The 26,658-nt window shown below is 33.0% G+C and overlaps 1 protein-coding gene across 2 annotated transcripts in view; it reads left to right on the plus strand.

Annotated features, from left to right (window-relative positions):
* The window catches only part of HTR2C (5-hydroxytryptamine receptor 2C), a 150,256-nt gene that overhangs the window by 83,642 nt on the left and 39,956 nt on the right, over positions 1 to 26,658 (plus strand). Inside the window, exon 3 of one of the 2 annotated variants that reach the window (XM_063084359.1) lies at positions 9,467 to 9,667. In XM_063084359.1, the coding sequence (XP_062940429.1) occupies positions 9,467 to 9,667 (201 nt within the window). The remainder of the gene's footprint in view (positions 1 to 9,466; positions 9,668 to 26,658) is intronic. The other variant, XM_063084360.1, reaches the window with a different exon arrangement.

The following is a 26,658-nucleotide window of genomic DNA, read 5'->3' on the forward strand; positions in this document are numbered from 1 at the left end:
GAAAATAGTATAACTTCCTATTTGTTTAAATATAGATTTATATCTTTTCATAAGATTTCATGGCTGTTTTTAAATATAGGTCCTGTGCCTATCTTGTTAGTTTTATAAGTTAAAGTTTTAATAATTTTTTTTAATGAATTCTGTCACTGTTGCAAATGAACTATTTTTCCTTTTTCTGTTTTTAGCACTTGTTCTTAGACTAGTTAAACCTCTAGATTGCTTTATATTTGTCTTGTATCCAGCCAACCTATAATATTCTCTTAGTAAATCCAACACTATTTTTAGAAGATTCTCAGATTTGCTAAGCCTACAGTCATAGCACCAATAAATAAGAGACAATATTATTCCTTGTTTTCCAGAGGTATACAAGTTAGTTCATATTTTTATCTTACTGAAAATTAATAAAATAATAATGAGTAATAGGATACACTGGCATCCTGTCCAATTCCTGAATTTAAGGTCATTGAAGTGAATTTGCTACATTGCTGTTTATAATATTTAAGTTTGGTTTTTTAGTAAATTATCTTTATCAAATTTAAGGGGGCTCCCTTTCTCCCTATATAATTAAATTTTAATTAGGAATGGTTTGATGAAATTATTCTTCAATATTTATTTTAAAATCATAAAATTTCTTCAAAAATGTTAATATAAAGCATATTGGTAGATTTCATGATATTGAATTGCTTTTGCATTCTTGTAATAACTCTTATTTTTTCATAACGTATCATTCTGTTGATATTTTACTGCTCTACTTGTTAATATTTTGTTTGGAACTTTGAATTTATATCAATGAATGCTATTTATCTATAATCTGCTTTTTTTAGTGCTTTGCAGGTTTTGCTATTGACACCATATCATTTTATAAAATATATTGGGGAACCTTTAAGCTTTTTATGGTTATTCTTCTTTTCATATATGTTAACTTAAAGAGATCAATTATAATTTCTTATTTCTAAGTTCTAGCTTTGGGACTACTTCACAATTGTCTCTGTATTCCCATGTCTCTTAATTATATTATCAGAATACTGGACTATTATTCTTTTCTCCAAGGCAAAAAATTATCTTCATTATCTCATAGGAATAAAACCCTTTTATATTTTCTTTGAACAAAAGAACTGAAAGATTAGAATGCTTTTTCTTCAATATTTGCCAATTTGGGGCTATGATTTTTGGAGGTGTTAAAAATCATGTAACCTTTGAATGAATAAATGGATGAGTAAAGATATGAGAATATCTACTGAAACACTATACACAATTTTTGCCTTTGAAAATAAGATTTCATCTTACCCAACTATGAATTGACCTCCCCCACGGAAAGTGTCCTATCGCATCTCTGCTATGCAACTCCCTCCAAACTTTTCACATATTCATTGTCTGGAATGCACCTGGATCACATAAATTTGGCTTTTGTTCTAAGCATTATGGATAGAGTAGTAGAAAAATAAAACAGACAGTAATTACTGACCCAATGAAGCTTATGTTCTAGTAGTTATAGCAACAGAATTCACGTAATGGCAATCAGGAGATACTTGTGCATTTAAAACACAATTGGGAAGTTAATTTCTGCGAGTGAAACATGTCAAGTAAAATACCAAACCCTGAACATAATCAACTTTTATGGTGGACACAATCTGAGGAAATTACAAGAATATGATGAACAATCATGAACATTAGTAAACACTTTTAATTAGAAGAATTTCTGGTGATGTCTTTATAGTACCAATTGAATTCTAAAGATTGGTTGTTTGACTTCTGGTATGGCCAAGTAAGCTTCTATTAGACTAATCTTTCAGCAGATAAAAGGTATCAACTCTAAAAAAAAACCCCAAAACAAGGAAAACCTACCTGATCAGGTAAGGGAAAGAAACCCAAAAAAGAGGTTCTGGAGCATCTCAACACTTGGAAAAAAGGAACGACACTGGTTGAGCTTCCAATTTTAGTGACTTACAGACTAAGAAGAAGATGCAGTTTCTGACATGAGAGGTGGCTAAAGCTCCAATTGAAAAATATCTCGAGTTGTTGTGGCCTGAAGAGCATGAGGAAAGAGTCTGAAGAAATCCCAGAACTAGAAGGTGAGGGAGCATCTAGGAAAGCAGAGAAGTAGAAAGAGGAAACCACAAATTCTTCTCTGGAAAACCATAAACTACGCCTAAATCTCTAGCTGATCTCTAAACCATGCTTGACTGAGGCATCCTCCAAGCAGCCTATGAAATGATAAATGAACTGAAATGGCATTTGAACTATAGCTCAAGAGACAGATATTGCAGTTTGAAGCCAACCAAGCTGATGACCTCAGAAAACAAGAACACCAACACTCTTTGGGACAATATAACTGAATCTAGCATCTCAACAATGTGTCATTAATAATATTTAGGTTACAATCTAAAAATCTTCAGTAAAAGAAGAAACAGGAAAAAGTGAACTATTTACACACTCACACACACACACACATACACACACACACACACCTTTCAGAGACTTATCCTGTGAACATCCAGATGTTGAAATTTAAAGAGAAGTATTTTATTGCTGCTATTATATTTATGTCAACAATATAAAGAAAAATATGCTTATAATGACTGAAAATGGGAAATTTCAGAAGATAAATAAAAACAACTTAAATAATCAAATGGAAATTTGAGAGCTGAAAAATAGCATGTGAAATAAAATTTTAAAATTCCCTCGATGGGTTTAACAGTACAATATAGATGATAGAATAAATAGCCAGTGCAGTTAAAGATAGACATATAGAAATCATCCAAAATCAAGATCAGAGAGAAAAAGTATTTCGAGAAGGTAAAGAATACACTCTCAGGAATATATGGAACAGTATCGAAATGCTCTAAGGTACATGAGATTTAAGACCCAGAGGGTAAAAGAGGGAAAATGGGGCCAAAACCTATGTGAAAAAATAAGGGATGAAAATTCATTAAATTTGGTGAAAGCTGCAAATTTATAGATTCATAAAGCTCAGCAAATACCAAGCATTACAAATATTAATTTCAATGACTTATCTAAGAAAATTTCATTATACAAGCATGCATGAAAAATTTATGTAGATTGAAATAGCACCAGCTAAAATAGAAAGATTAAAAATGAGAATTGCTCTGTCTCTAGTAGACATCTAAGGGGGGACACATTATATCCTCCTGAAGGTTGAGGACGCAGCCAACCAAAACAAGAATATCACAAAAGTAATAGGACCTCAAAATTAAAGAATAATCAGTTGTACAAGACCTCTTACTAATTGGCACTAATGTTCACCTTAAAAGTAGTGTGGTTTAATAATTGCTGCCTCATTATCAACAATGTTTTTTTAGATTAGGAAACACCAGTTGATCAATTTATATATTGACATATTCATTAGCGCTTTCTTGAAGAAAATGTCCAAAGAAAGGATGCTGGTCATTTTTCCAAAATATCTCAACAGCCAGACTTCTCCTTTTTTTTGCTTACTTCTCCAAGAAAATAAGGTTCTTGATTGCTTATTTATTCTCTAAGGTAGTCATACCTTGCATAGGACCAGAGCCCAGTAATCTAAGACAATTCTCACTAACAGCTCCAATAGACGAAAACACAACATGTCATGTAACAACAAAAACATAAAAGAGTTGGCCTTTTTTCAGATTCAGTTGCTAGATCCTGGATACCAATGTCATTACAGTAACTTTAGACCTGGGATGATGTTCCAATGTGAAAACGTTAGCACCATGAAGCACAACTTAGATATAAACTCTTTCATTAAAAACACCAATATTAAAACCAACTTATTTGGAGTGTTCTTTCAATCTTGACACCAGCTCAGAGTCAGACATGATACCACACCAGAGACCATCATCAATATAGCAGCATGAATTCAGCTGGCAGATGGAAGAAGCAGGAACAACAGGAGTTTCTGTCACTTATTAATATTTATTTCTAGTATATCACAAAATGTTTGGCACATAGTAAGCAAGTGAATAAACTAAGGTAAATTAAGGAATAAATGGGTAACATAAAAATAATTTATGTGAGAAGGAATTCCAATGTTCTGTCCCTCCACAACATCAACAAATAACCTAGAAAAATAGTCAGAATCAACTTTTATAAAACTCAGAATTCCAGTCAAAAGTTTCAAACAAACAAGGGAACGATTGATGAAGAAAGAAACTACTGCTTTGCGGTAAGGAAGCACTGTGGCATTTTAAGTTGCCTGCTACCATACCCAAAACCCCAGATCAGCAATTAATTCGAGGATAAAAGCCTGAATTCCTGGTACACGTTGTTAGTGCCAGAGAGAGCAATACAAACCATTTTCTCAATGAAATGTGCTTGTTTTTTTAGACTTCTTTGGTAGCTCTCTAAGGACTGGTACAATAACTTACCTTTGTTTTGCTTAACTCAAGAGTATTTCCAGGGTCCAGGTTATGTTCTGGGTGAGGTTTGGCAAAGGAATTTAAAGGCAAAAGCATTGTCTGCAGCAAACTGGAACAAGAGACAACAGACCTGACAAACGAGATAGACTGAGTGACCTGGGAAGGAAGATGTTAAGAAAGGAGATACGTTGGAAAATAAGACTTTATTTTTAAGGCACCCACAAATAAAAGGGAACATGCCTAGGGCTGTGAAAATACTTAGAAAAAACCTGCAAGGACATTTTTCTTTCATTTGTGTCTGGGCTGACATTCAGTCTCTGCTCCTCTGTGCAAGCATAAAGTTGAGACTAAGGCAGAGTTACAAACAACCTCACTAAGCATAGAGAAAGGGTACAAAATAGAGCCAATCTGCAAAGACTGAGGGTGTCTGTTCTTTCTTTCTATGCCTACAGGTACTTAAGAAATCTCTGTCAAAATACTACATGGCCACTTAATTAATAGAATACTGATTTCAGTGGTCACAAAAGACAAAGAAAACAGACTTTACAAAAACAGTTTAGAAAAGTGAGAGGAAAACAAAAGCAACCCGCGAAGGGAGGGAAATCTGCTTTACAGAGTTGCCACACTATAATATTCAAAATTAAAAAGCATGCAAAGGAATTAAAACCCCTTTTACAGGAAGAAAAAAGAAGGAAAGAAATTGATCTTGAGTGAGCTCAGGCATTGGACTTGCTGGACAAAGAATTTAAATCAACTGTCTCAAATATGCTGAAAGAGCCAAAGGAAACCATAGACAAAGAACTAAAGGAAACCAGAAGAACAAGGTCTCAACAAATAGAGAATATTATTAAAGGGATAGAATTATGAAGAAAAACAAAACAAATAGAAATTTGGGGGATAAAAGGTACAATAATTTAAATTAAAAATTCACTCAAGAAATTAAACATCAGAATTGAGCAGACAGGAGAAAGAATCAGAGAATGTGAATATAAATGATTATCCATTCTGAGGGGCAGAAAAGTAAGGAATAAAGAAAAATTACTGTGCCTAAGAGACCTATGAGACACTATCAAGTGCACCAACATATGCACAATAAAATTCCCAGGAGAGGAGAAAAAGAAAGGGTCAGAAAGAACATTTAAAGAAATAATGGCCAAAAGCTTCCCAACTTTGAGGAATGATATAAATCTACACATCCAAGAAACTCAATAAATTACAAGCAGGAATTACTCTAAGAGATCCACACCGAGACACATTGTGGTCTAACTGTTGAAAGACAATCTTGAAAACTGCCAAGAAACAATCATCTCATTGCATATAAAGGATCTTTAACAAGATTAACGATGAATTTCTCTTCAGAAACCATGAAGGCCAGAAGGCAATGGGATGACATATCTAAAGTGCTGAAAGAAAAAAAAAAACCTGCCCAACAAGAATTCTATATCTGGCAAAACTATCCTTTAAAAATTGAGACATTTTATTTATTCATAATTGATTTTTGCAGCTGCCTGGTATGGGGATTCAACCCTATGATCTTGGTGTTATAAGGCTGAATTCTAACCAACTGAGCTAACTTGCCAGCCTTGACAAATATGCCAATTATCCTCATTTGATCATCGCATAGTATACACAAACACTGATAGTTAAATCCATGCCCCACAAATATGTATAATCAATATGTTTCAATAAAAAAGATAAGTTAATTAATTAATTGATTAGTTTATTAGAATGGAAAAAATCAAAACATTCCTTGGTACACCAAATAATTGAGGGAGTTCATCACCAGCAAACCAACTCTAAAAAATATGCTAACAGGAGTCATTCAGGATGAAGTGAAAAGACACGACAGACCTTGAAGGCATATGAAAAAGTAAGGAACGAAGGCAGTTACAAAGGCAAATATAAAATCCAGTAGAATTGTGTTATTGATTTGTTACTTCTCTTTTGGTTTTCTATTTGATTTAAAAGGCAAATGCATAAAGCAATAATTATAAATCTATGTTAATGAGCAGAAAATGTATAAAGATGCAAATTGTGACAATAACAATAGAAGAGAAAGATGTATGGAAGCAAAATTTTTGTATACTATTCAAACTAATTATGTATAATTAAATTGATTTTTATTTTAAAAAAAGATAATTGTAATTACCAGGTTAATCACTAAGAAAAAAACTAAAAAAATATACAGGAAAAGAAATAAGAAAACAAACAGTACTCTGAAAAATCAGTTAATCACAAATGAAAGCAGTAACAGAGGAAATAATGGTATATATTATACAGAAAATGGTGGAAGTAAATTCTTTTTTAATTACTTTAAATGTGAATGGATGAAGCTCTCTGATAGAAAGGCAAAAAGTAGCAGAATGACTAAAAATACATGACCCAACTATATGCTGTCAATAAGGGAATCACTTTAGATCTAAGAACACACATGTGTTGAAAGTGAGAGGATGGAAAAAGATATTCCATACAAAAGGTAACCAAAAGTAAGCTACGGTGGCTAAACTAGTATCAGGCAAAATAGAACTTAAGACAAAAATTGTTATGAAAGACAAAAAAGGACATTTTATATTGATAAAAGTGTTGAGTCACCAACTAGATATAATAGTTATAAAACATATATGCATCTAACAGACCCCAGCAAATACAGAAAGCAAAAACCAAAAGAATTGAAGGGAGAAAAAGAAAGATGTATAATAATACCTGGGGACATCAATACCCTATTTTCAATAATGAATAGAACAGCTAAACAGATGATCAGTAAGGAAATAGAGAACTTGAACATCACTATAAAGCAACTAATTCTAACATATATAGAACAGTCCTTCCAACAGCAACAGAAAATACATTTTTTCTCAAGTGCACATGGAACATTCTCTGAAATAAACCATATGTCTGGCCACTAAACAAGCATCAATAAATTTAAAATATTATTATTCAAAGTATCTTCACAATGAAATGATAGTAGAAATTAACAACAGTAAGAAAACTGACAAATTCACGAATATGTGGAAATCAAACAACACTCTGTTACCAATGGGTGAAAGAAGAAATTATAAATGAAATTAGAGAACACTTTGAGAAGAGTGAAATAAAAACTTAACATACTAAAAATTAAGGGATGTAGCAAAAGCAGTGCTCAGAGGGAAATTTATAGCTTTAAATGGCTACATTTAAAAAAAGAAAAGATGCCAAATCAATAACCTTATTTTATACTTTAATAAACTGAAAAAGAAGAGCAAGCTTAAGCCAAATTATCAAAAGAACTGAAATGATAAAGATTAAAGTGCTGATAAAATACAGAATAGGAAAAAAGGACAATTAAGAAAACCAAAAGTTGGTTCATTGAAAAGATGAAGAAAGTTGACGAACTTATAGCTAGAGTGACCAAGATAAAAAAAAGAGACGCGAATTACTAAAATCAGAAACAAAAGTGGGGGCAATAACACCAACCTTATAGAAATTAAAAGGATTACAAAACAATACAATTAACAATTGTACTTCAACAAATTAGATAACCTTGATGAAATGGACAAATTCCTAGAAACACAAACTACCAAAAGTGACTCAAGAAAAAGTAGAGAATCTGAAGAGACCTATAACAAGTAAAAATATTGAATCATAATCAAAAACTTCCTAACAGGAAAAGCCCAAGACTGGTGAATTTTACAAAATAGTTAAAGGAGAATGAACAACAATCCTTCTCAAACTCTTCTAAAAAATAGAACAAGAGGGAAAACTTTATAACACATTCTATGAGACCAACATTATCCTAATAACAAAGCCCTATAAAAACATCACAAGGAAAGAAAACTAACGACCAATATCACCTATGTAGATGCAAAAACCCTCAGGAAAATGCTAGCAAACTAAATTCAGCACCATATTATACAACATGACCAAATGAGATTTATTTTAGGAATGCAAGAATGTTTCACCATACAAAAATCTATCAATGCAGTGTATCATATTAATAGAATGAAGGTAAGGAAACCACATGATCATCTCAATTGATGCAGAAAAAAGAATTTGACAAAATCCATCACCCTTTCATGATAGAAAACACTCAACAAACTAGGAATGAAAGGGAACTTCATCATCATGATAAAGGGCATTTATGAAAAATCCACAGCTAAAATCATATTCATTGTGAAAGACTGGCAGGTTTCCCTCTAAGATAAGAAAAAAAAAAAACAATCTGGAAAAAAAAGACAGAATGCCCACTTTTATTACTTCTATTCAACATTGTACTTGAAATTCTACCTAGAGTAATTACAGGCAAGGAAAGAAAGCAAAAGGCAAAGGAATATTGGAAAGGAAGAAATAACAGTATCTCTGTTTGCAGATGACATGATCTTATATATGGAAAATCCCAAAGAATTCACACACAGAAATAGATCCAATAAATGAATTCAGCAAAGTTGCAGGACACAAGATCAACACAAGAAAATCAGTTTTAGCTCTACACACAGCAATAAGCAATCCATAAAGGAAATCAAGAAAACAATTATATTTACAAGAGCATCCAGAAAATCTCAACCGATCACAGCATCAGCATCAGCCATAAAAAGGAATGAAGTACGGATACATGCCAGAAAATGGATGAATCACAGAAACATGCTAAGTGAAAGAAGCCAGACACAAAAGGTCACACATTATATGATTCCATGTATATGATATATCTAGATTAGGTAAATCCATAAAAACAGAAACTAGGTTAGAGATTGCCAGGGACTGGGAGAGGGGAGAATCAGGAATGACTGCTTCATGGGTACCCGGTTTCCTTTTGGAGTGATGGCATGTTTCAGAACTAGAGAGAGGTGATAGTTACACGATATTGTGAATGTACTAAATGCCATTGGACTGTATACTTCAACGTGATTCATTTTATGTTATGTTAATTTTACCTCAATAAAAACTTATGTAACACTAAAGATATCATCATCATCACCATCATCACCATTCATTACTATGGGAAAAAATGCTTCCCAAATTTCACTTTCTTTAAAAAACTTAGGTTATGAGAGGAAAAAATAAGTAGACTAAAATTTAAAGCTATAGCCAGTACAATTTGGATAACATGTTCTTGTCTTCTCTCTGTTCTCTTTCAGATTATGTCTGGCCACTACCTAGATATTTGTGCCCCGTCTGGATTTCTCTGGATGTGTTATTTTCAACAGCGTCCATCATGCACCTCTGCGCTATCTCGCTGGATCGGTATGTAGCAATACGTAATCCTATTGAGCATAGCCGTTTCAATTCGCGGACTAAGGCCATCATGAAGATTGCTATTGTTTGGGCAATTTCTATAGGTAATGAAACTTTCTTGGCCATTAGAATTGCAGCGGCTATGCTCAATACCTTCGGATTATGTACTGTGAACAACGTACAGACGTCGACTGGTAACATTTGCGTTTAATCGGGATTATTCTATTTAGTAATTATTCTTAACCTATTTATCTGATATTTAGGTTAACAATAATGAAATAAATGTAATGTATGTGAATATTTAAAGTTTTCATTTATGCCGCTGAATTGTTTTATACATTGATATGCCCATAAATTCTGCAACACAGATACAAAAAAATTTGAGATATTTAATGCTTTGAAAAGGACAAAGATATAAAAGCCTAAATTTTAAAAATATAATATTTAAAATTTTTTAAAGATACATCTATTCCAGAATATTAACCTTAATATTTTTATTCTAATTCCATGTCCTTTTCAATGGAAAAATCAATAATGCAATTGAATCTTTATGAAGTAAACATGTCTAAATTTATGCTGCTATTAAATCTAAAATATACTATTTCCCCAAGTTTTAATTGTTTTCTTGACTTCTGGTTATACAAACATAGAAAAAAAACTACTGCTTTCTTTAAGGATTTGGGGGAGTTTACAGGGAAAGTGATCATGTTATTGCTTATATCTGAGATATTTATAAATGCCTTAGCAATACCAAAATTAAAGTCAAGAAATTTAACCAATTTGAATTACAGGCTTTTACAATTCTCTGTTATTGTTTTTTTCATCTTCCAATTGGAGTTTATATTGTGTCTTATTAAATAATTTCTCTTCAAACATGTTTCTGTAAAAGATTTGGATAAATTTTATGAGATCAGCACCTCTATACAGTCTTTACTGATATCATCTAGAGATTCTGACTCTGAGTTTATTGATCAAATTAACTTATTTAAGTTTTAAGATTGTTTGATTGCAGATCGTTCTTTCTATATATAGCACACACACCTTTGGATAAAAAGCCATGAAACTTTTCCCAGAAAAAAAATGTACCTATATACACAATATAACATAAATTCAAGGGTTCACAGATTTACCACCCCACCCCCCTCCTCAAAGAGCTCATCCAACAAAAGCTTTTATGGTGCCTACAAAGGAAATACATGGATAAATTAAATTAGAATATTAGGCATCACCTTATAGTAAGGGCAGACTGGGTAATTTGCAATGACTCATATGCTGGAGACAATTAAAAATATGGATAAAAAGCTAAAGGCATTAAGAATGTAATAAAATAGTGAGGGATTATTTTATGAAGATCCAGAAAAAGACAACAAATCCAGGAAAAATGATCATGAATTTTGGTTCATTTTTGCCAGTGATGCATTTGCAAGCCTGAGGTTATGACTGACAGGTTGAGAAGCCCATTTTACAGTCTCACAAGCAAAGGAGGACCAAGTAGGAATGCAGAGTCTGGCAAGGGTTAGCCAACCTGAACTTAGATTTGAGATCACAAAGGCGTGTACACCAGCAATAAGAATGGGCCAGGATTAAACCACCCTTGACATGAAGTTCACCGCTGGTTCAAGGCATCTATGAAACCAAAAAGAACCTTGAGCTTTGAAATTGGATTAAGGTGATTTCATATTGTTCGTGTTTCCAACATTTTTGGCATAAGCAAAAAGTAAGTCATTATCCTAAGCTTCAAATTATTTCTTTCAATAATTTTCATATGTAGTCAAGGAAATACAATGATAAACATATGTGAAGAGACAATAAAACATAAACCAAATATGAGACAATAAAAAATAATAAAAATGAACCGACTGGCACTTTAGATAGTTGAATTATCAGACATTGACTTTAAACAACTATTTATAATGTGCACATGGAAATTACAAGCAGAACTTAAATATTTCATCAAGAAACTGCAAAAGTTTGAGTGACATTAAGATTTGAGAAACAACTAGAAAATATGGAGCTTAAACAATATGGAAAACTAAGAATTCAGTGGCAGGTTACACGTGGCTAAAGCAAGAATAATTGGATATTGGTAAGAAGAAACAGATGAATGAAGCTTGGGAAATTGGAAGGATAGAAAACAGAGGATGAGATTATAAGAGACATATAGTATAAAGTGAGAAGAGTTCCACAAGGAGAGAGAAGAATGGCAGAAAAGCAATATTTGAAGAACTAATGGCTTTTAGAATTGATGAAAGACATTGATTCTCACATTTAAAGAGCTCACCAAGTCTCCAGCAGAATGAATAAAAAGCAGTTGATATCTGGACTCATCAAAGTGCCATTAAAGAAAAAAAGAAAAAAAATTATTATCAGCCTTAGAGGAAAAAAATAAAGAGATCGACTTCAATAGAACAATAATAAGATGGGGCAAATGCTTTCTCAACAGCAACAATGAAAGCCAGAAGATGTTGGAATAATAGTGTCAATGCACTGAAAAAAAAAAAAAAGAATGCTAAACTAGAGCAAAAACTGAGAGAACATGCCAACAGCAGACTCCTACTTAAGGAAGTACTAAAGAGTGTTGTTAAGGCAGAGGAAAATGGCCACAGATGGAAGACTGGCAATGTAGGAAGCAATTAAGAGTAATGAAAACAATAAATGTGTGGTTAAATATAAATAAACATTGACTATAGGAAACAATAATAATGTCTTCTGGGGCTCAGAATATTTATGGAACTAAAATGCATAAAGCAATAGCATATAAGTTAGAGAACTGAAAGTAGGCTTCTTTCTTTTGTCCAGGAAAAAGATAAAAATGATATTTAATATTAAGCTTTGGTAAAGTATAACTTGTTGTACATTCAAGGGTAGGCACTAATAGAACAGAGGATGAATGTTAAACTTCCAAATTGACAGAGGAATATTATAAAATAATAAAACAAATCTGAAAGGGGGCAATAAAAGGCAGAAAAAGCAACAGATCAGTAGGAAAATATAAAATGCATACTAAATGGCAGAATTAAAATGAATATACTCCTAATTATATTAATTGTAAGTGAACTAAACATTCTAAGACGGTCAGACAGGATTTGAAAAAAGTAATCCAACTACGTGTGACAAGAGGCATATATAAAGCATAAGGAAAGTAAAAGGATTTAAAAAACATACTTCACCCAAACACTGACTGTCGGGCCTTAAAAACTAACGCCACCTTAAGTGACATTACAAGGGCGCCATTATGGGCCCACAAGGGTGTATTAACGTGGCAGCCTAAGACGGCGCTGGGAGGAAGTAGGGTGGGAGTGTCTGCGGGAACCTTGCCTTAGCCCTTATTGGCCAAATACGTGCTTCCCAGCTTGTGAACACTGCGTGATTGCAATAACTAGGCATTGAGACAGGATGCATGCCCTTGACCTTTAAGCTGATAGGATTATGTTAAAACCTCCCCTCCCCATCTGCCTATAAAAGCAAGTGCATGTGTGATAATAAATGGAACTGCTCAACAGAACACCTGCAGCATCTGAGTGTCCTTTAACTGGGCTGGTTGGGGCTGGCGGCTGTGCTCACCTCTCTTCACGGCTCTCTTCCCCGATCTCCTCCTAACGGGGATGGAAGGAAAGAGGAATCCGGGCCATTCGCTTGCCCACCAAAAGAAACGAGGCTAGGGCTGTTCGGGGGGTCGGCCAGCGGTGGACCCAACAACTGACCAACAGAAATATTGTATAGCTACATTAATATTTGTCAGAATAGATTTTTCAGCAAATAAAAATTATTCCAGAGAAAGATCACTTCATAATGATGAAAGATTTAATTCATCTGGAAGACACAGCATAATAAATTTGTATGTACATAATAATATGGCTTCAACATTTATAAAGCAGAAAAGGACAGATAGACAAATCTACAGTCATGGTGTAAGATCTTAACACATCTTTCTCAGTGATTGTATGAGGACAATGAGCTTACTGGCAAGTGAAGAATACACATTCCCATCAATTGCATAAGAAATATTTATAAAAATGGACATGTTTGGCCATAAATTAATACTCAATAAATTTCAAAGGGCTGGAATTATAAAGTGCATGTCCTTTGACTGAAATTCAAATGAAATAGAAATGAGTATTGTATGAATCCATTTTGTGTTGCTATAACAGAATACCTGAGAGTGGGCAATTTATAAAGAACAGAGGTGTTTATTTGGCTCAGGATTTTGGGACAGCTGCATCTGGCTGCATCTGGTGTGGGCCTCCAGCTGCTTCTACTCATAGTGGAAATCAGCAGGCAGCCAGCAGGTATAAGCAGATCACATGGCAAGAGGAAGCAAGAGAGAGAGAGAGGGGAGGTGCCAGGGTCTATTAAACAACCAGCTCTCATGGGAACTAACAGAGCGAGAACTCACCCACTACCCCCACTACCCCCGTTACCCCCCCACTACCCCAAATTGTACTGTCAAAATATGCAAGTAGTATACTCAGAGAAAGTCAGTCCTTTTTCTATGCCTTGCTGAACTCATTTATTAGTTTCTAGAGCATACTTCTTGAGTTTATTTTTGCAAAAAAAAATTAAATAAATACACACACACATACATGTATTGTTGTTTCTCCTTTCTTAAATAAAAGATAAAATACTACATACAAGTTAATACTTTGTTTTGCTTCGCTTTTTCACTTGGTAAAATGTCCTGGGAATCACTCTGTATCAATTCATAGCAAGATGGTAGATGTAAATGGCCAATTAAAAGCTAAATTTATCTTGTTTTTTACACTCACTAGTACTGCATTGTGTAAATATAACATACTTTTTAAACCAATTTCCTATGTATGACCATATAAATTGTTTCCAATACTTTGTAAATACCAACAATTCTGCTAGGAGTAATCATGCGTGCATGTGTGTATCTCTCTCTCTCTTATTGTGTGTGTGTGTTTCTTATTATTATAAGTTTATCTTCAGGATAAATCCCTAGAAATGGAGTTGATTAATCAAGATGTAAATGCATATATAGTTAGGGGTTGAACCATTTGGTATTTCCACCAGCAATGCCAGAAGCCTCTGTTTCCCCAAAGCCTTGATAACAAAGCATATTTTCAAACTTTTTAAATTTTGACAATCTGTTTTATCATGATTAAATTATAGCTTTGTTTCATGTAAACATATGAAAATCACTTAAACAAGTGCCACTGCTAAATTAGTTTTTTTGCAAAGTGATTGTGTCTCTTGTTCATTTTTCTATCTGGTTTTATTCATTTTTCTTTTTTAATTTTAATAGCTCTTTATACATTACAGATACTATCCATTTTACATGTTATAAATGAAAACATTTTCTCTGTGTTTGCTATTTGATATAGTTTATGGTGTTTCTGCCATGCAAAATTATTTTATTTTTATGTAGTTCATTCTATCAATTAGATTTCCTTCCTATATTGAATGATAGTTACAAATCCTTTCCCCACACTCAGGTTAGACAATGAATCACACATATTTTCCTGATTTTTTACATTTAGACCTCTTATATTTGGAGTTTATTTTTGTATGTGGTGAAATATGCATTCAATTTTTAAAAAATAATTATTCCGGGACCGACCCTGTGGCTCACTCGGGAGAGTGCGATGCTGATAGCGCCGAGGCCGCGGGTTCGGATCCTATATAGGGATGGCCGGTGTGCTCACTGGCTGAGCGTGATGCAGACCACACTGTGCCAAGGGTTGCAATCCCCTTACCGGTCAGAAAATAATAATAATAATAATAATAATAATAATAATAATAATAATAATAATAATATTCGGTTATGCCATTTATTTAAAAAATCCATCAGCCCTATGACTTGACATGCCATCTTTATAATATATTAAATTCCTTTACATACCTGGGCCTACTTCTGAAGCTTACATTTTATTTCACTTGTCTGTCTACTCAAGTGCCAATTCCACACTCTTTTAATTTTATTATCTGATATGGTTAGTCACCATTCATTACTCATTTTTCAGAGCTTGTGAAGACATTCTTGAATGTTTGATTTCCTATATGAACTATGATATTATTTTTCCTACTTCTACATGTAAAAGTCTATATTTTGATAGGATCTCTTTAAATTTATAAATTAGGAAGAAATGAAAAACTAAACTTTTTAAAAAATATTTTTTTCTAATCAGTATACTAATTCAGGTGATGGCCACTCTGACTCCTAGACTTTACAGTCAAATTTATGTAGCTACTCTCATGTCTTCCTCATCACCATTTATAATTCATCTTATAAGAATCACTTTTGTAGCTTTACCACTCCTGAAACTGTCCAAAGTTCACTAGTGACTTCTTAATTGTCTAATTCATCAGTTCTCATACTTTTTGGTCTCCGGATTCCTTTACACTCTTAAGCATTATTGAAGACCACAAAGAGCTTTCCTTTATATTAGTTATATCTATGAATATTTCCTATCTTAGAAATTAAAATTGAGAAAATTTACAATTATTTATGTATAAATTTATTAAAAATAACAATAAACCCATTATGTATTAACATAAATAACTATCTCTATCAAAAAAATAGCTATATTTTCCAAAACAAAACAAAATTAGTGAGAAGAGTGGCACTGTTTTAAAGTTTTTCTAAGGTCTTTATCATCTGACTTAATAGAAAACAGCTAAATTTTCATCTCTGCTTCTGCATCTAATTTATTGCAATTGGGCTGCTTTGGTTGAACTATGTGTAGAAAATACGTATCTTCACACAGAAATGTAGTTTTAATACAGAAAAGTATTTTAATAAAGTTTTTAGATAATTGTGGATATTTTTTGACACTGCACTAAAACTCAGCAAGTGCTAGTTTAAGTTTAGTGGCAATGTAGAATTAGAAAACATATCACTGAATCTTTCATATCCTGTTACATTAAAATTCCGTAGTCTATCTTGTACTTTGAATGGTATTTTACCCATGCTTTATTTTGTAACAGCAAGCACAGGTCATTGGGGAATTATTGGTTGACTGAGTTATGCAGATTTTCCAAATGTTGATACATTTCATTATATGGTATAAAAAATTACATGTATTAATAATCTTTACCAATCTCAACAAAAAATCCTTAAATACTGGGAAAGTGTCAAACTGTCAGGGGTAAATACAAGTTTCCAAAATTCCAATATTCACTTGAAAGCTCAAATTTTATCTTTGGCAGCGAATACTATGTTTTTTTCCTTGACTTGACAGGCTCAATTCATCCATTTTCAAGAAAGTATCTGCCAGATATCCAACTCAATAACTTTAGTGTGTCTGGCAACCATTCTTTCAAGTAAAAATGTTACTCTGTGAAAAAAATGGGCAACTCTGGCAATTCTAGCAACTGCATGGGGGTTTTTCCTTAAAGCATGCAGTTTGCAGCAGAAGTGCTCTATGTATACTTTTCATTTTGTCGCATAGGTTATTAAAATTGATGTATCCAAGGGTTGAAACTTAACAAAATTAATATTTTTCCTGCTTCATCAAGGACATTCTTAAGTAAAACCGGTTTTCTTTCCCTGAAAGTATGTGGTGATGAAGAATACAATGACTCATGCAATTTGGTGTCATAGCTTGATTCATGCTAAGGTACCAGCAGTTTTACCCACCATTATTTTTTGCAACTACCAGTAAAATTGTAAATACTATGAAAACAGAAAATAACATATTAATATATTGTGGAAGTAGTTTTGACTTTATGAAACCATTGAAAGTCTCAGAGATATTCAGATGTCCATGCACCACACTTTAAGGACCAGGTTTCCAATTTTAGCTCCTTCTGTGGCATTTGATACAGGTGAGGATGCTTTTCTCATAGTTCTCTTTCTTTGCAGGCTATGACACAATTTTCCTTTCATGTTCTTTTCTCCTGTCTTTCTGTCTGGTCCTATTCATTTTCTTCATTTTCTACTACCTTCACTCCTCCCCAGGATTCTGTTCTTTTCAACTGCTTACACAGTTTTCCTGGTTTATTTCATCCACAAAACTAACTAAAATCTATCTACCAATTACTCTCAAATAAATATTTCTACTTGTTTCTATCCAGTTTATATCCAGATCTCTAGCTTAAGGGATATAGAGATGAATGTTGGACACATATGAAGTCAGACTCTCCAAGACTGAAGCCGTCTCTCCAAGATTGTATTTGTTACCTTTCCCCCATCTCCATTTTTTTCTCCTCCTGCATTTTTGTTTCTCAAGTGAACAGCAACAACAGCAATTCCAATTTACCCAAAAAGAAACTTGAGAATTATTTTAGACTCCTTCTCTTTCCTCCACATAGCCAATCGATACAACGTGTCTTTAATATTTCCCTATTCTTACATTCTTTAAGATTAGGCCTTTATTTTAATAATTCATGCATCCACACCTCCTCCTCTATCTCTGTGGAAAGAGATGGATCTCACCATATCCAAGGCACATGTTCTTATCCTTGAGTGATCAAGGTACACCCACAGCAATAGGAACTAAAGATTCTTCTCCAAATCACATCCAGTTACTCAGAGGGTTTCTTCAAACATTGCTTTTCTATTGTTTTGTCTGTCTTCTTTGTCTGATGCCTCGTTTGACTTCCTAATCATCCTGCTTTTGCATGTTGGCTTACCCTTCTCCTTTAGCTAGGCCCTTTTTGTGTTACTGCACACAATCCTCTACCATATTAGTGATTTAGTGATTTAGGCCCCCAATAAAGCACCACCTAAAGGAATTTTGTCTACCTTTATGACTCATTAGTAGCCATGGTTCACAAATTTAACCCATTCCTTTAGAATATCTCCTGTAGCTCATCTTTCAACATCTTAGATATTTGACCATAGGTCAGTAGCTCTAACCTTGTATGTCTGTGAGTAGAATTCAGGGTATCTATGAACTTTTAACCTTGAAATATATTTAAGTATAACATACACAATAAACTGCATAAATCTTAAGTGTATAGCTTGATGAATTTTTACAAATGTATATACCTCTGTAATGAACGCCCAGAAAAAGTTATAGAACATTCCAAATACCCAAGGAACTATCTCTTGCCCCCTTTCTGTCAGTAATCCCCCATGAGTAATCACTATTCTGACTTCTATAACCACAGGTAGTTTTCCTATTTTGGAACTTAACATAAATAAAATCACATGATATGTACTCTTTTATGTACTCTCTTGAGTCTGACTTGTTCAACCAATACTAGATCTCTGTGATTCATCCGTATTGTTGCATTTATCAGTAGGGAGTTCTCTTCCAATGTCATATAGTATTCCACTATATAAATATACAAAAGTGAATTTTCTTTCTCACTGTTGATGAACATTTGATCTGTTTCCAGCATACAGCTATTATAAATAAAGTTGCAATGAACATAACTGTCCATGTTTTTTGTTGGATATAAACATTCATTCTGTTGTTTATATACCCAAAAGAGAAAACTGAGTGTCAGACTCTAGTATATACTGTCAAAAATTCTTCCAAACTGGTTGTATCAATTCACAAAACTATCAACAATATAAGAGATTTGAGAAATGTAAGACATGTAAGAAAAAAACATTTTTCCCAAAAATTGGTATTGTCAGGCTTAATCAGGGGACAACACACTTTTTCTATAAGGGCCAGATAATAAATATTTTAGTCTTTGTGCGTCATGTACAATCTCTGTTGCATACACTATTTTTAATAACACTTTAGAAATGTAAAATAACTCTTACCTCATCTTCAAAATACAAAATTAGGCTGCAGGCCAAATTTGGGCCGTGAGCTATACTTTGCCAAACCCTGGTCTTAATAAATGTGTTCTGGTAAGTGTATGGTAACATCTTATTTTAATATTTATTTTTAATTCTCTACTTACTCATAATGTTGAGCACTTTTCCTTATGTTTTCTAAGCATTTGGATGTCCTCTTGTGTGATATATCTATTCTAGCCATTTGTCTATTTTCAATTTAACTGTCTACCTTTTTTTAAGTCAATTTCTAGAGTTCTTTTCATATTCTAGATATGAGTCTTTCATCAGATATGTGTAGTGAAAACATTTTCTCTCAATCTGTGCTTGGCTTTTCACTCTCTTAATGAACTTCAGTTTTTCAGTTTTTTTAACGGTTGGTGATTTTTGTGTCCATTTTAAGAAAAATGTTACTCTCCAGAATTCAGGAGGATAGCCTTCTCTTTCCGTTTTTGCTTTGTCTTTTCCTAAAAGCTTGATTATCTTAGCTTTCACATTTAGGTCTAGGAGCTATCTTAACCTAATTTTTATGTCTTATGTGAGCTAGAGATTGGAGGGGTTTTTTGGTTTGTTTTATGTTTTTTCCCATATGGATATCCAATTGACTCAACATCATTTATTGAAAAGATTATCTTTGTCTCCTGAATTAGAATGGAGTCATTTTCATAAATCAGGTGACTTTATGTATGTTATTGCTACTGGGCTATCTGTTCTGCTTTATTGATCTAATATTCTGTCCCTGTATTAGTATTATGATGTCTTAATTGCAGTAGCTTTATACTAAGTCTTGAAATCTAGTGGAGTAAGTCCTTCAGTTGTGTTCTTCTTAAAAATTGTCCAGGCTATTCTAAGGCCTTTTTATTTTCATATAAAACTTTAATTAGCATGTCAATCTTCAAAACAAAACATGCTGTTGTTTTTACAAAAAAAAAAACAGGATTGCATTAAATCTATAAATCAGTTAAGTGAGAAGTGAAGTTGTACTAATACTATGTCTTCCAATCCATGTACATATGTATGTGTACATATAAATATTCCACTATTTATTTAGGCCTTCTTTAATTGCTCTATAGTCTTCTATAGTGTTCAGTTTAGAGGTCTTGCACATCTTTGTTAGATTTATCTCTTGGTATTTGATTTTCTAAGATGCTATTGTAAATAGTACTGTTTTTTTTTTAATTTTATTCCCACTTGTTTGTTTCTAGTATATCAAAAGAAATACATTTGATTTTTGTGTATATACTCTGTGCCCAGCAATCTGGCTAAATGTACTTAGCATTTCTAAGAGTTTGTTAACAGGTTCATTGAAATGTTTTGCATACACCATGGTGTCACTTATGAATGACAGATTTATTTCTTCTTTTCCTACCTTAAAACTTTCTTTATTATTCTTGCCTTATTGCAATGATAGGTCCTACAAAATAGTGTTTATTAAAAGTAGAGATAGTAGACACCTTTTTCTTTTTTGTGAGTGGAAAAGTGAAAAAGTGTTCAATATTGCAACATTAAAAATGTTTATTAGTTTTCGGTTTGGGGTAAAACCTTTCATCAGATTAAGAAAGTTCCCTTTTAGTCTATATTTGCTGAGACTTTTTATTATAAATAGGTGTGAATTTTCTCAAATCCTTTTTTCTGCATCAACTGGGATGATTATAGGATTTCTTTCTTCCTTTATTTTGTTATCATGGTAAATTATATAAATTTTTGAATTATAATCAATCTTTCATTCCTGGAATAAATCCCACTTGGTAATCAGGTCTTTCTTTTTTCTATACTATTGGATTCTTTTTTATATTTGAATTAGGATTTTTGCATCCCTTCTCATGAGAGATTTTGCTTTGTCATTTTCCTTTCTTTGGTGGAGTCTTTGTCTGGTTTTGGTATCAGGTTTATGAAGCCTGATAAAATAAGTTTAAAACTTTTCCCCTCTATCCTACCTTCTAAGTCTGTGTAAGATTTGTATTTTTTCATCTTTAAATTTTTGAAAGAATTAATGAATACAATTATCTTATAGTGTAACCATCTGAGCCTGCAGGGTTTTGTGTGTGTGTGTGTGTGTGTGTGTGTGTGTGTGTGTAAAGGTTCACAATTATATATTCAATTGCTTTGACATGAATAGGAAAATTAACATTTTGTGTGTCGGTTCTGGTAAAGTGTAATTTTTCAAGGAGTTGTGCATTTTTTCATCTAAAGCTTCTAATTTATTGATGTAAAGTGGCACATAATATCCTATTGTCATCCTTTTAATGTCTATATAATGTGTAGTTATTTCCTCTTTCATCCTGAGAATGGTTATCTCTATTTTATTTCTCTTTTCTTTATTTAAGTTTACTAGGAGTTCATACATTTTATTTAACTTCTCCAAGAAACATCTTTTAGTGTCATCAACTTTCTCCATTGTTTGTCCATTTCCTACACCATTGAACATATGCTCTTACCTTTATTATTTCCTTTTTTCTGCTTTCTTTGGGTTTAGCTTGCTCTTTTTTAACTTCTTAAGGAAAAAACTTACATAAGTGTATTTTGACCTTCTTAAATTTCTAATATAAACATTTAAATCTATAAATTTTTTTCTAAGTTCTATTTTAGTTGCATCCCAGAAATTTTGACATGCATTTCCATTTTAGTTCAAAATGTTTACTAATTCTCTTGTGATTTCTTCTTTATTCCTTGGATCATTTAGAAATCTGTGGTTTGATTTTCAGGTTTGAGGAGATTTTCAAGATATTTCTTATTGAGTTGCAATTAATTCTACAGTGGTCAGAGAATATACATTGTATGTTTCCATCTTCTGAATTTCATCGACATTGGTGTTTTGGCCCAACATATTTTTTATCATAATAAATGTTCTATGTGTACCTCAGAAGAATGTATTTTCTGATGGTGATAGATGTAGTAACAGAATTTGTGCTCTATAAATTTTCTGTGCTTTTTTGTTAGTTACTACAAGAGTTGCGTTAAAATCTCCGACTCTCATTTTGGATTTGTCTCTCTCTCCTTTTAGTTCTTTTAACATTTGCTTTATAAATTTTGAGGCTATTTTATTTGGTTTATTTAATAAATATTATATCTTCTTATAGGATTGGCACTTTTATCATCATAAAATATCCCTCTTTGTGTCCCCTAATAGTTTTTACCCTAAGATCTACTTCGATGATATACCAGCTTCCTTTCAGTTAATGTTTCCATAGTATATCATTTTCCATTCTTTTACTCTTAAACTGTTTCCATCCTTATATTTTTAAGTAATTCACTTATAAACAGGATATAGCTGTTGTTTCTTAATGTAATCTGAAAATGTTTAACTTTTAGTTGGAGTATTTAGACCATTTGAATGATATACTTTATTTTATATCTGTTGTATTTTATTAGTCTTTTCTGTTATTTCTTCATTATTCTTTCTTTTTAAAAAAGTTTCATTGAGGTATGTGTGATGTAAAACAAACTGCACTTGTTTAAAGTGTATACAATTTAATGAGTATTGAAATATATATATATGCATGAAAACATCACCACATTCAAGATCACGAAAATATCCACACCCATCAAATGTTTCCTTATGCCCATTTGTAATACCCTTCCCTCACTCATACTTCACTGTCCCTAAGCAATCACTGATCCACTTTCTGTCATTATGAATTAGTTTGCATTTTCTAAAACACAATATGTAGTCTTTTGTGAATGGCTTCTTTCTCTTAACATAATTATTTGAACTTAATCAATGTTGTGTGTGTAAATAGTTGGTTCATTTTTATTGTAGAGTAGTATTGCATTTATAGATTCACAATTTTAAAATTCTACTCTTTATAGACATTTGTGAGTTCTTTTTTTTCAGTTTTTGGATGTTATGGTAAATTATGTACAAGTCTTTAGGTGGACATATGCTTTCATTTATCTTGGATTAATACTTAAGAGTGAGATAGATGGATTGTACAATTGGTGCACATTTACCTTTTTAAGAAACTGCTTTACTTTTCCAAAGTGGTTGTACCTTTCGTATTTCCACCAGCAGCATATAAGAGTTAAAGTTCCTCCACATCTTTCCCAAATCTTGGTATGGTCAGTTTTTACAATTTTTTTTTTTAACCAAGAAACGAAAAATTCCTTTACTAAATTATTTTAAGAATTCAAATATTCTATTGTGGTTTCTATTACAATAAAGAACTCTTAAAGCATATGTGTTAGTCTGTTTTTTGTTGCTATAACAGAATACTTGAGACTGGATAATTTATAGAGAACAGAGGTTTATTTAGCTTACAATTCTGGGACAACTGCATCAGGCGTGGGCCTCAGGCTACTTCTACTCATGGCAGAAAGTGGCAGGCAGCCGGCGGGTACGAGAAGATCACATGGCGAGTGAGGAAGCAAGAGAGAGAGAGGGGAGGTGCCAGGGTCTTTTTAAACAGCCAGGTCTTGCAGGAACTAATAGAGCGAGAACTCACTCATTAACACCCCCTCCCCCAGGGAGAGCACTAATCCATTCCTGAGGGATCCGCCCACATGGCTCAAACAGCTCCCAACACTACCACATTGGAGATCAGATTTCCACATGATTTTTGGCAGGGACAACACATCCAAACTCTTGTCAGCATAGTACACTTTAATCATACAAAATTTAAATGGAGATAAGTTCAATATTTTGTCCAACGTCATATGCAAATAAGAGACAGAAAGAGAACTTGCTTAATCTTTCTGCTATAATGAACAGTAAAACACAGGTAATGGGTGTTCAGTAAGGGAAGAAGACACAACAATCACAATTCCTTGAACTTGTTAGGACAAGTGAACAGATATGATGTTGATGGGTGGGAGTGGGGAGAGGGAAGAGGGAGGGAGGAATCAATAAAGGGACACGAAAATCAACTACATTGTATACTGGTAAAATTTTAAAAAATAGATTAATTTCCGAAAGTTGAACTTAAAGCACTTAATTTATTAGCATTTTTATTTATTTTACCTATAGATGACATGAAAAAATGCCAGAAAACTCAGATTCTGGTCTTTCCACTGACAATATTTATGTTGATCAATTAAACTGTTCAGTTCGTTAGGCTATTTCTTTCTTTTCTCCTCTTTCTGCTCTTCCTCCTCCTCTTTTTCCTCTTTAGGTTCACAGAGTTGAGTGAATCACATCATAGCATTCGCATTAGCACATCTAACATACTGACTTGTTTCATATTGTTGTCCATCCCCACGTAAGTTTTCATCTTCGCTGAACTTCACACTAACATATTCGATATATGTAAAGAAGCACAATAGCGGTTAAGCTTGTAACCCTGGAGCCAGATGGCAAACGTTTGAATCTTGGCTTCAACACATGCTAGCTGTGCTAGTGACTTTTCACTAACATGTGACCTTTCATGTTACTTATATTGTACAGCAGTTCTTCAACACGAGTATAATAATACTTACTTTTTAAAAATCTCCTTTAATCTCATTGGCTCAGAACATTCTGCCAATTCTCTTTATGCACATATTTTAATAAAATGCCTTTTTAAAATTTGTTTTTTATTTATTTATTTATTTGTCTTTTTCGTGACCGGCACTCAGCCAGTGAGTGCACCGGCCATTCCTATATAGGATCCGAACCCGTGGCGGGAGCGTCGCCACGCTCCCAGCGCCGCATTCTCCCCAGTGGGCCATGGGCTCGGCCCTGTTTTTTATTTTTTAATCGAATTTTTACTGAAACATCAGGTGTACATATTTATGGAGTGCAGAGTTATATTTCAATACATTTATAAAAAGAGTGATGACCTAATAAGGGAAATTAACATATTCATCACTATAAAACTTAATCATTTCTTTGTGATGTGAACATTTGATCTCCTCTCTTCTAGTTGTGTGATAATATGCAGCAAAATCATTTTTTCTTGTTTTGTTTTGTTTTTGCCACAAAACAAGTTTTAGTACATTTCAAAAGACTAAGACCATAGAAAATATGTTCTGTTCTCTGACCACAATAACAGAAGGAAATTTAGAAAATTCACGAATGTGTAGAAATTAAACAATACTCTGTTAATTAAACAATGGGTAAAAAGAAAAATCAAAGGGAAATTAGAGAGTACTTTGAGATAAAAATCAAAGTGCGATGTACGAAAGTTTATAGGATACAGAGTTCATGCAATGCTTAGAGGAAAATTTCTACTTGTAAACACCTATATTAAAAATAAGAAAAATCTCAAATCAGTAATGTAAACTTCTACCATAAGAAAATAGAAAAAGAAAAGCAAACTAAACCAAAAGCAAATATAAGTAGGAAATAACAAAGATTATAACAGAAATTTTTGAAATAGGGAAATAAAAAACAATGGAGAAAATCAACAAAACCAAAAATTGATTCTTTAAAAAGATCAACAAAATTTGCAAAACTTTATCTAGACTGACCAAGAAAAAAAGAGAGAAGACTAAAATTACTAAAACCAGAAATAATTGCAGGGCCATTATTGCATTGTCATTATATTTTTTGTGGTGGTAAGATATAGTTTTTCTCTTTATCATTTGCATTTTTGTTCTACCAGTGGGTTGTGTTCTTTCTCATGTATTCACGGTGGTGATTATCACTTTTTGGATTCCAGATGTAGGACTTCCTTGAGGATTTCTTGTAGGGCTGATTGTGTGGTGAACACCTGCAGTTTTTGCTTGTCTGAAAAATGCAGTATTTCTCCCTCATTTCTGAAGGATAGCCTTGCTGGGTATAGTATTCTTGGCTGGCAGGGGGTTTTCTTATAGCATTTTAAATATATCATCCCATTTTCTTCTGGCCTGTAGAGTTTCTCTTGAGAATTCTGCTGTTAGTTTGATAGGGGCTCCCTTATAGGTGACATGACACTTTTCACTTGCTTCTTTTAAGATTCCTTCTTTGTCTTTGAGCTTTGTCAGTTTGACTATGATGTATCTTGGAGAGGATCTTTTTGGGTTGAATCTGTTTGGGGATCCTTGAGCCTCCTGGTTGTGAAGGTCGATGTTTCCCCCTATACTGGGGAAGTTTTCCAATATTATTTTGTCAAATAGGTTTTCCATGCCTTTTCCTTTCTCCTCCCCTTCTGGAACACCCATGATTCTAATGTTTGTCTGCCAGCTCTCTTAGATTCTCTTCATTATTTTAAATTCTTTTTTTTTGTTTGTTTTTTGTCCACCAGGGTAATTTTGAAAAAACTATCTTCAAGATCAAAAATTCATGCTTCTACTTGTTCTAGCCTGCTGCTTAAGCTACTGGTTGTGTTTTTATTTCACTGAGTGAATCTTTCAGTTCCATGAATCTGCTACATTCTTTTTTAAGGTATTAATCTCTTTGTAAATTTCCTCCTTCATATCTTGGATTTTTTCTCATTTCATTTTGTTGTCTACCTGAGTCTTCTCATATGTCAGTGAATTTCCTTAAGATTGTTCCTCAGAATT

The sequence above is a fragment of the Cynocephalus volans genome, chromosome X (genome assembly GCF_027409185.1).
Source record: "Cynocephalus volans isolate mCynVol1 chromosome X, mCynVol1.pri, whole genome shotgun sequence".
NCBI classification, from domain to species: Eukaryota; Metazoa; Chordata; class Mammalia; order Dermoptera; family Cynocephalidae; genus Cynocephalus; species Cynocephalus volans.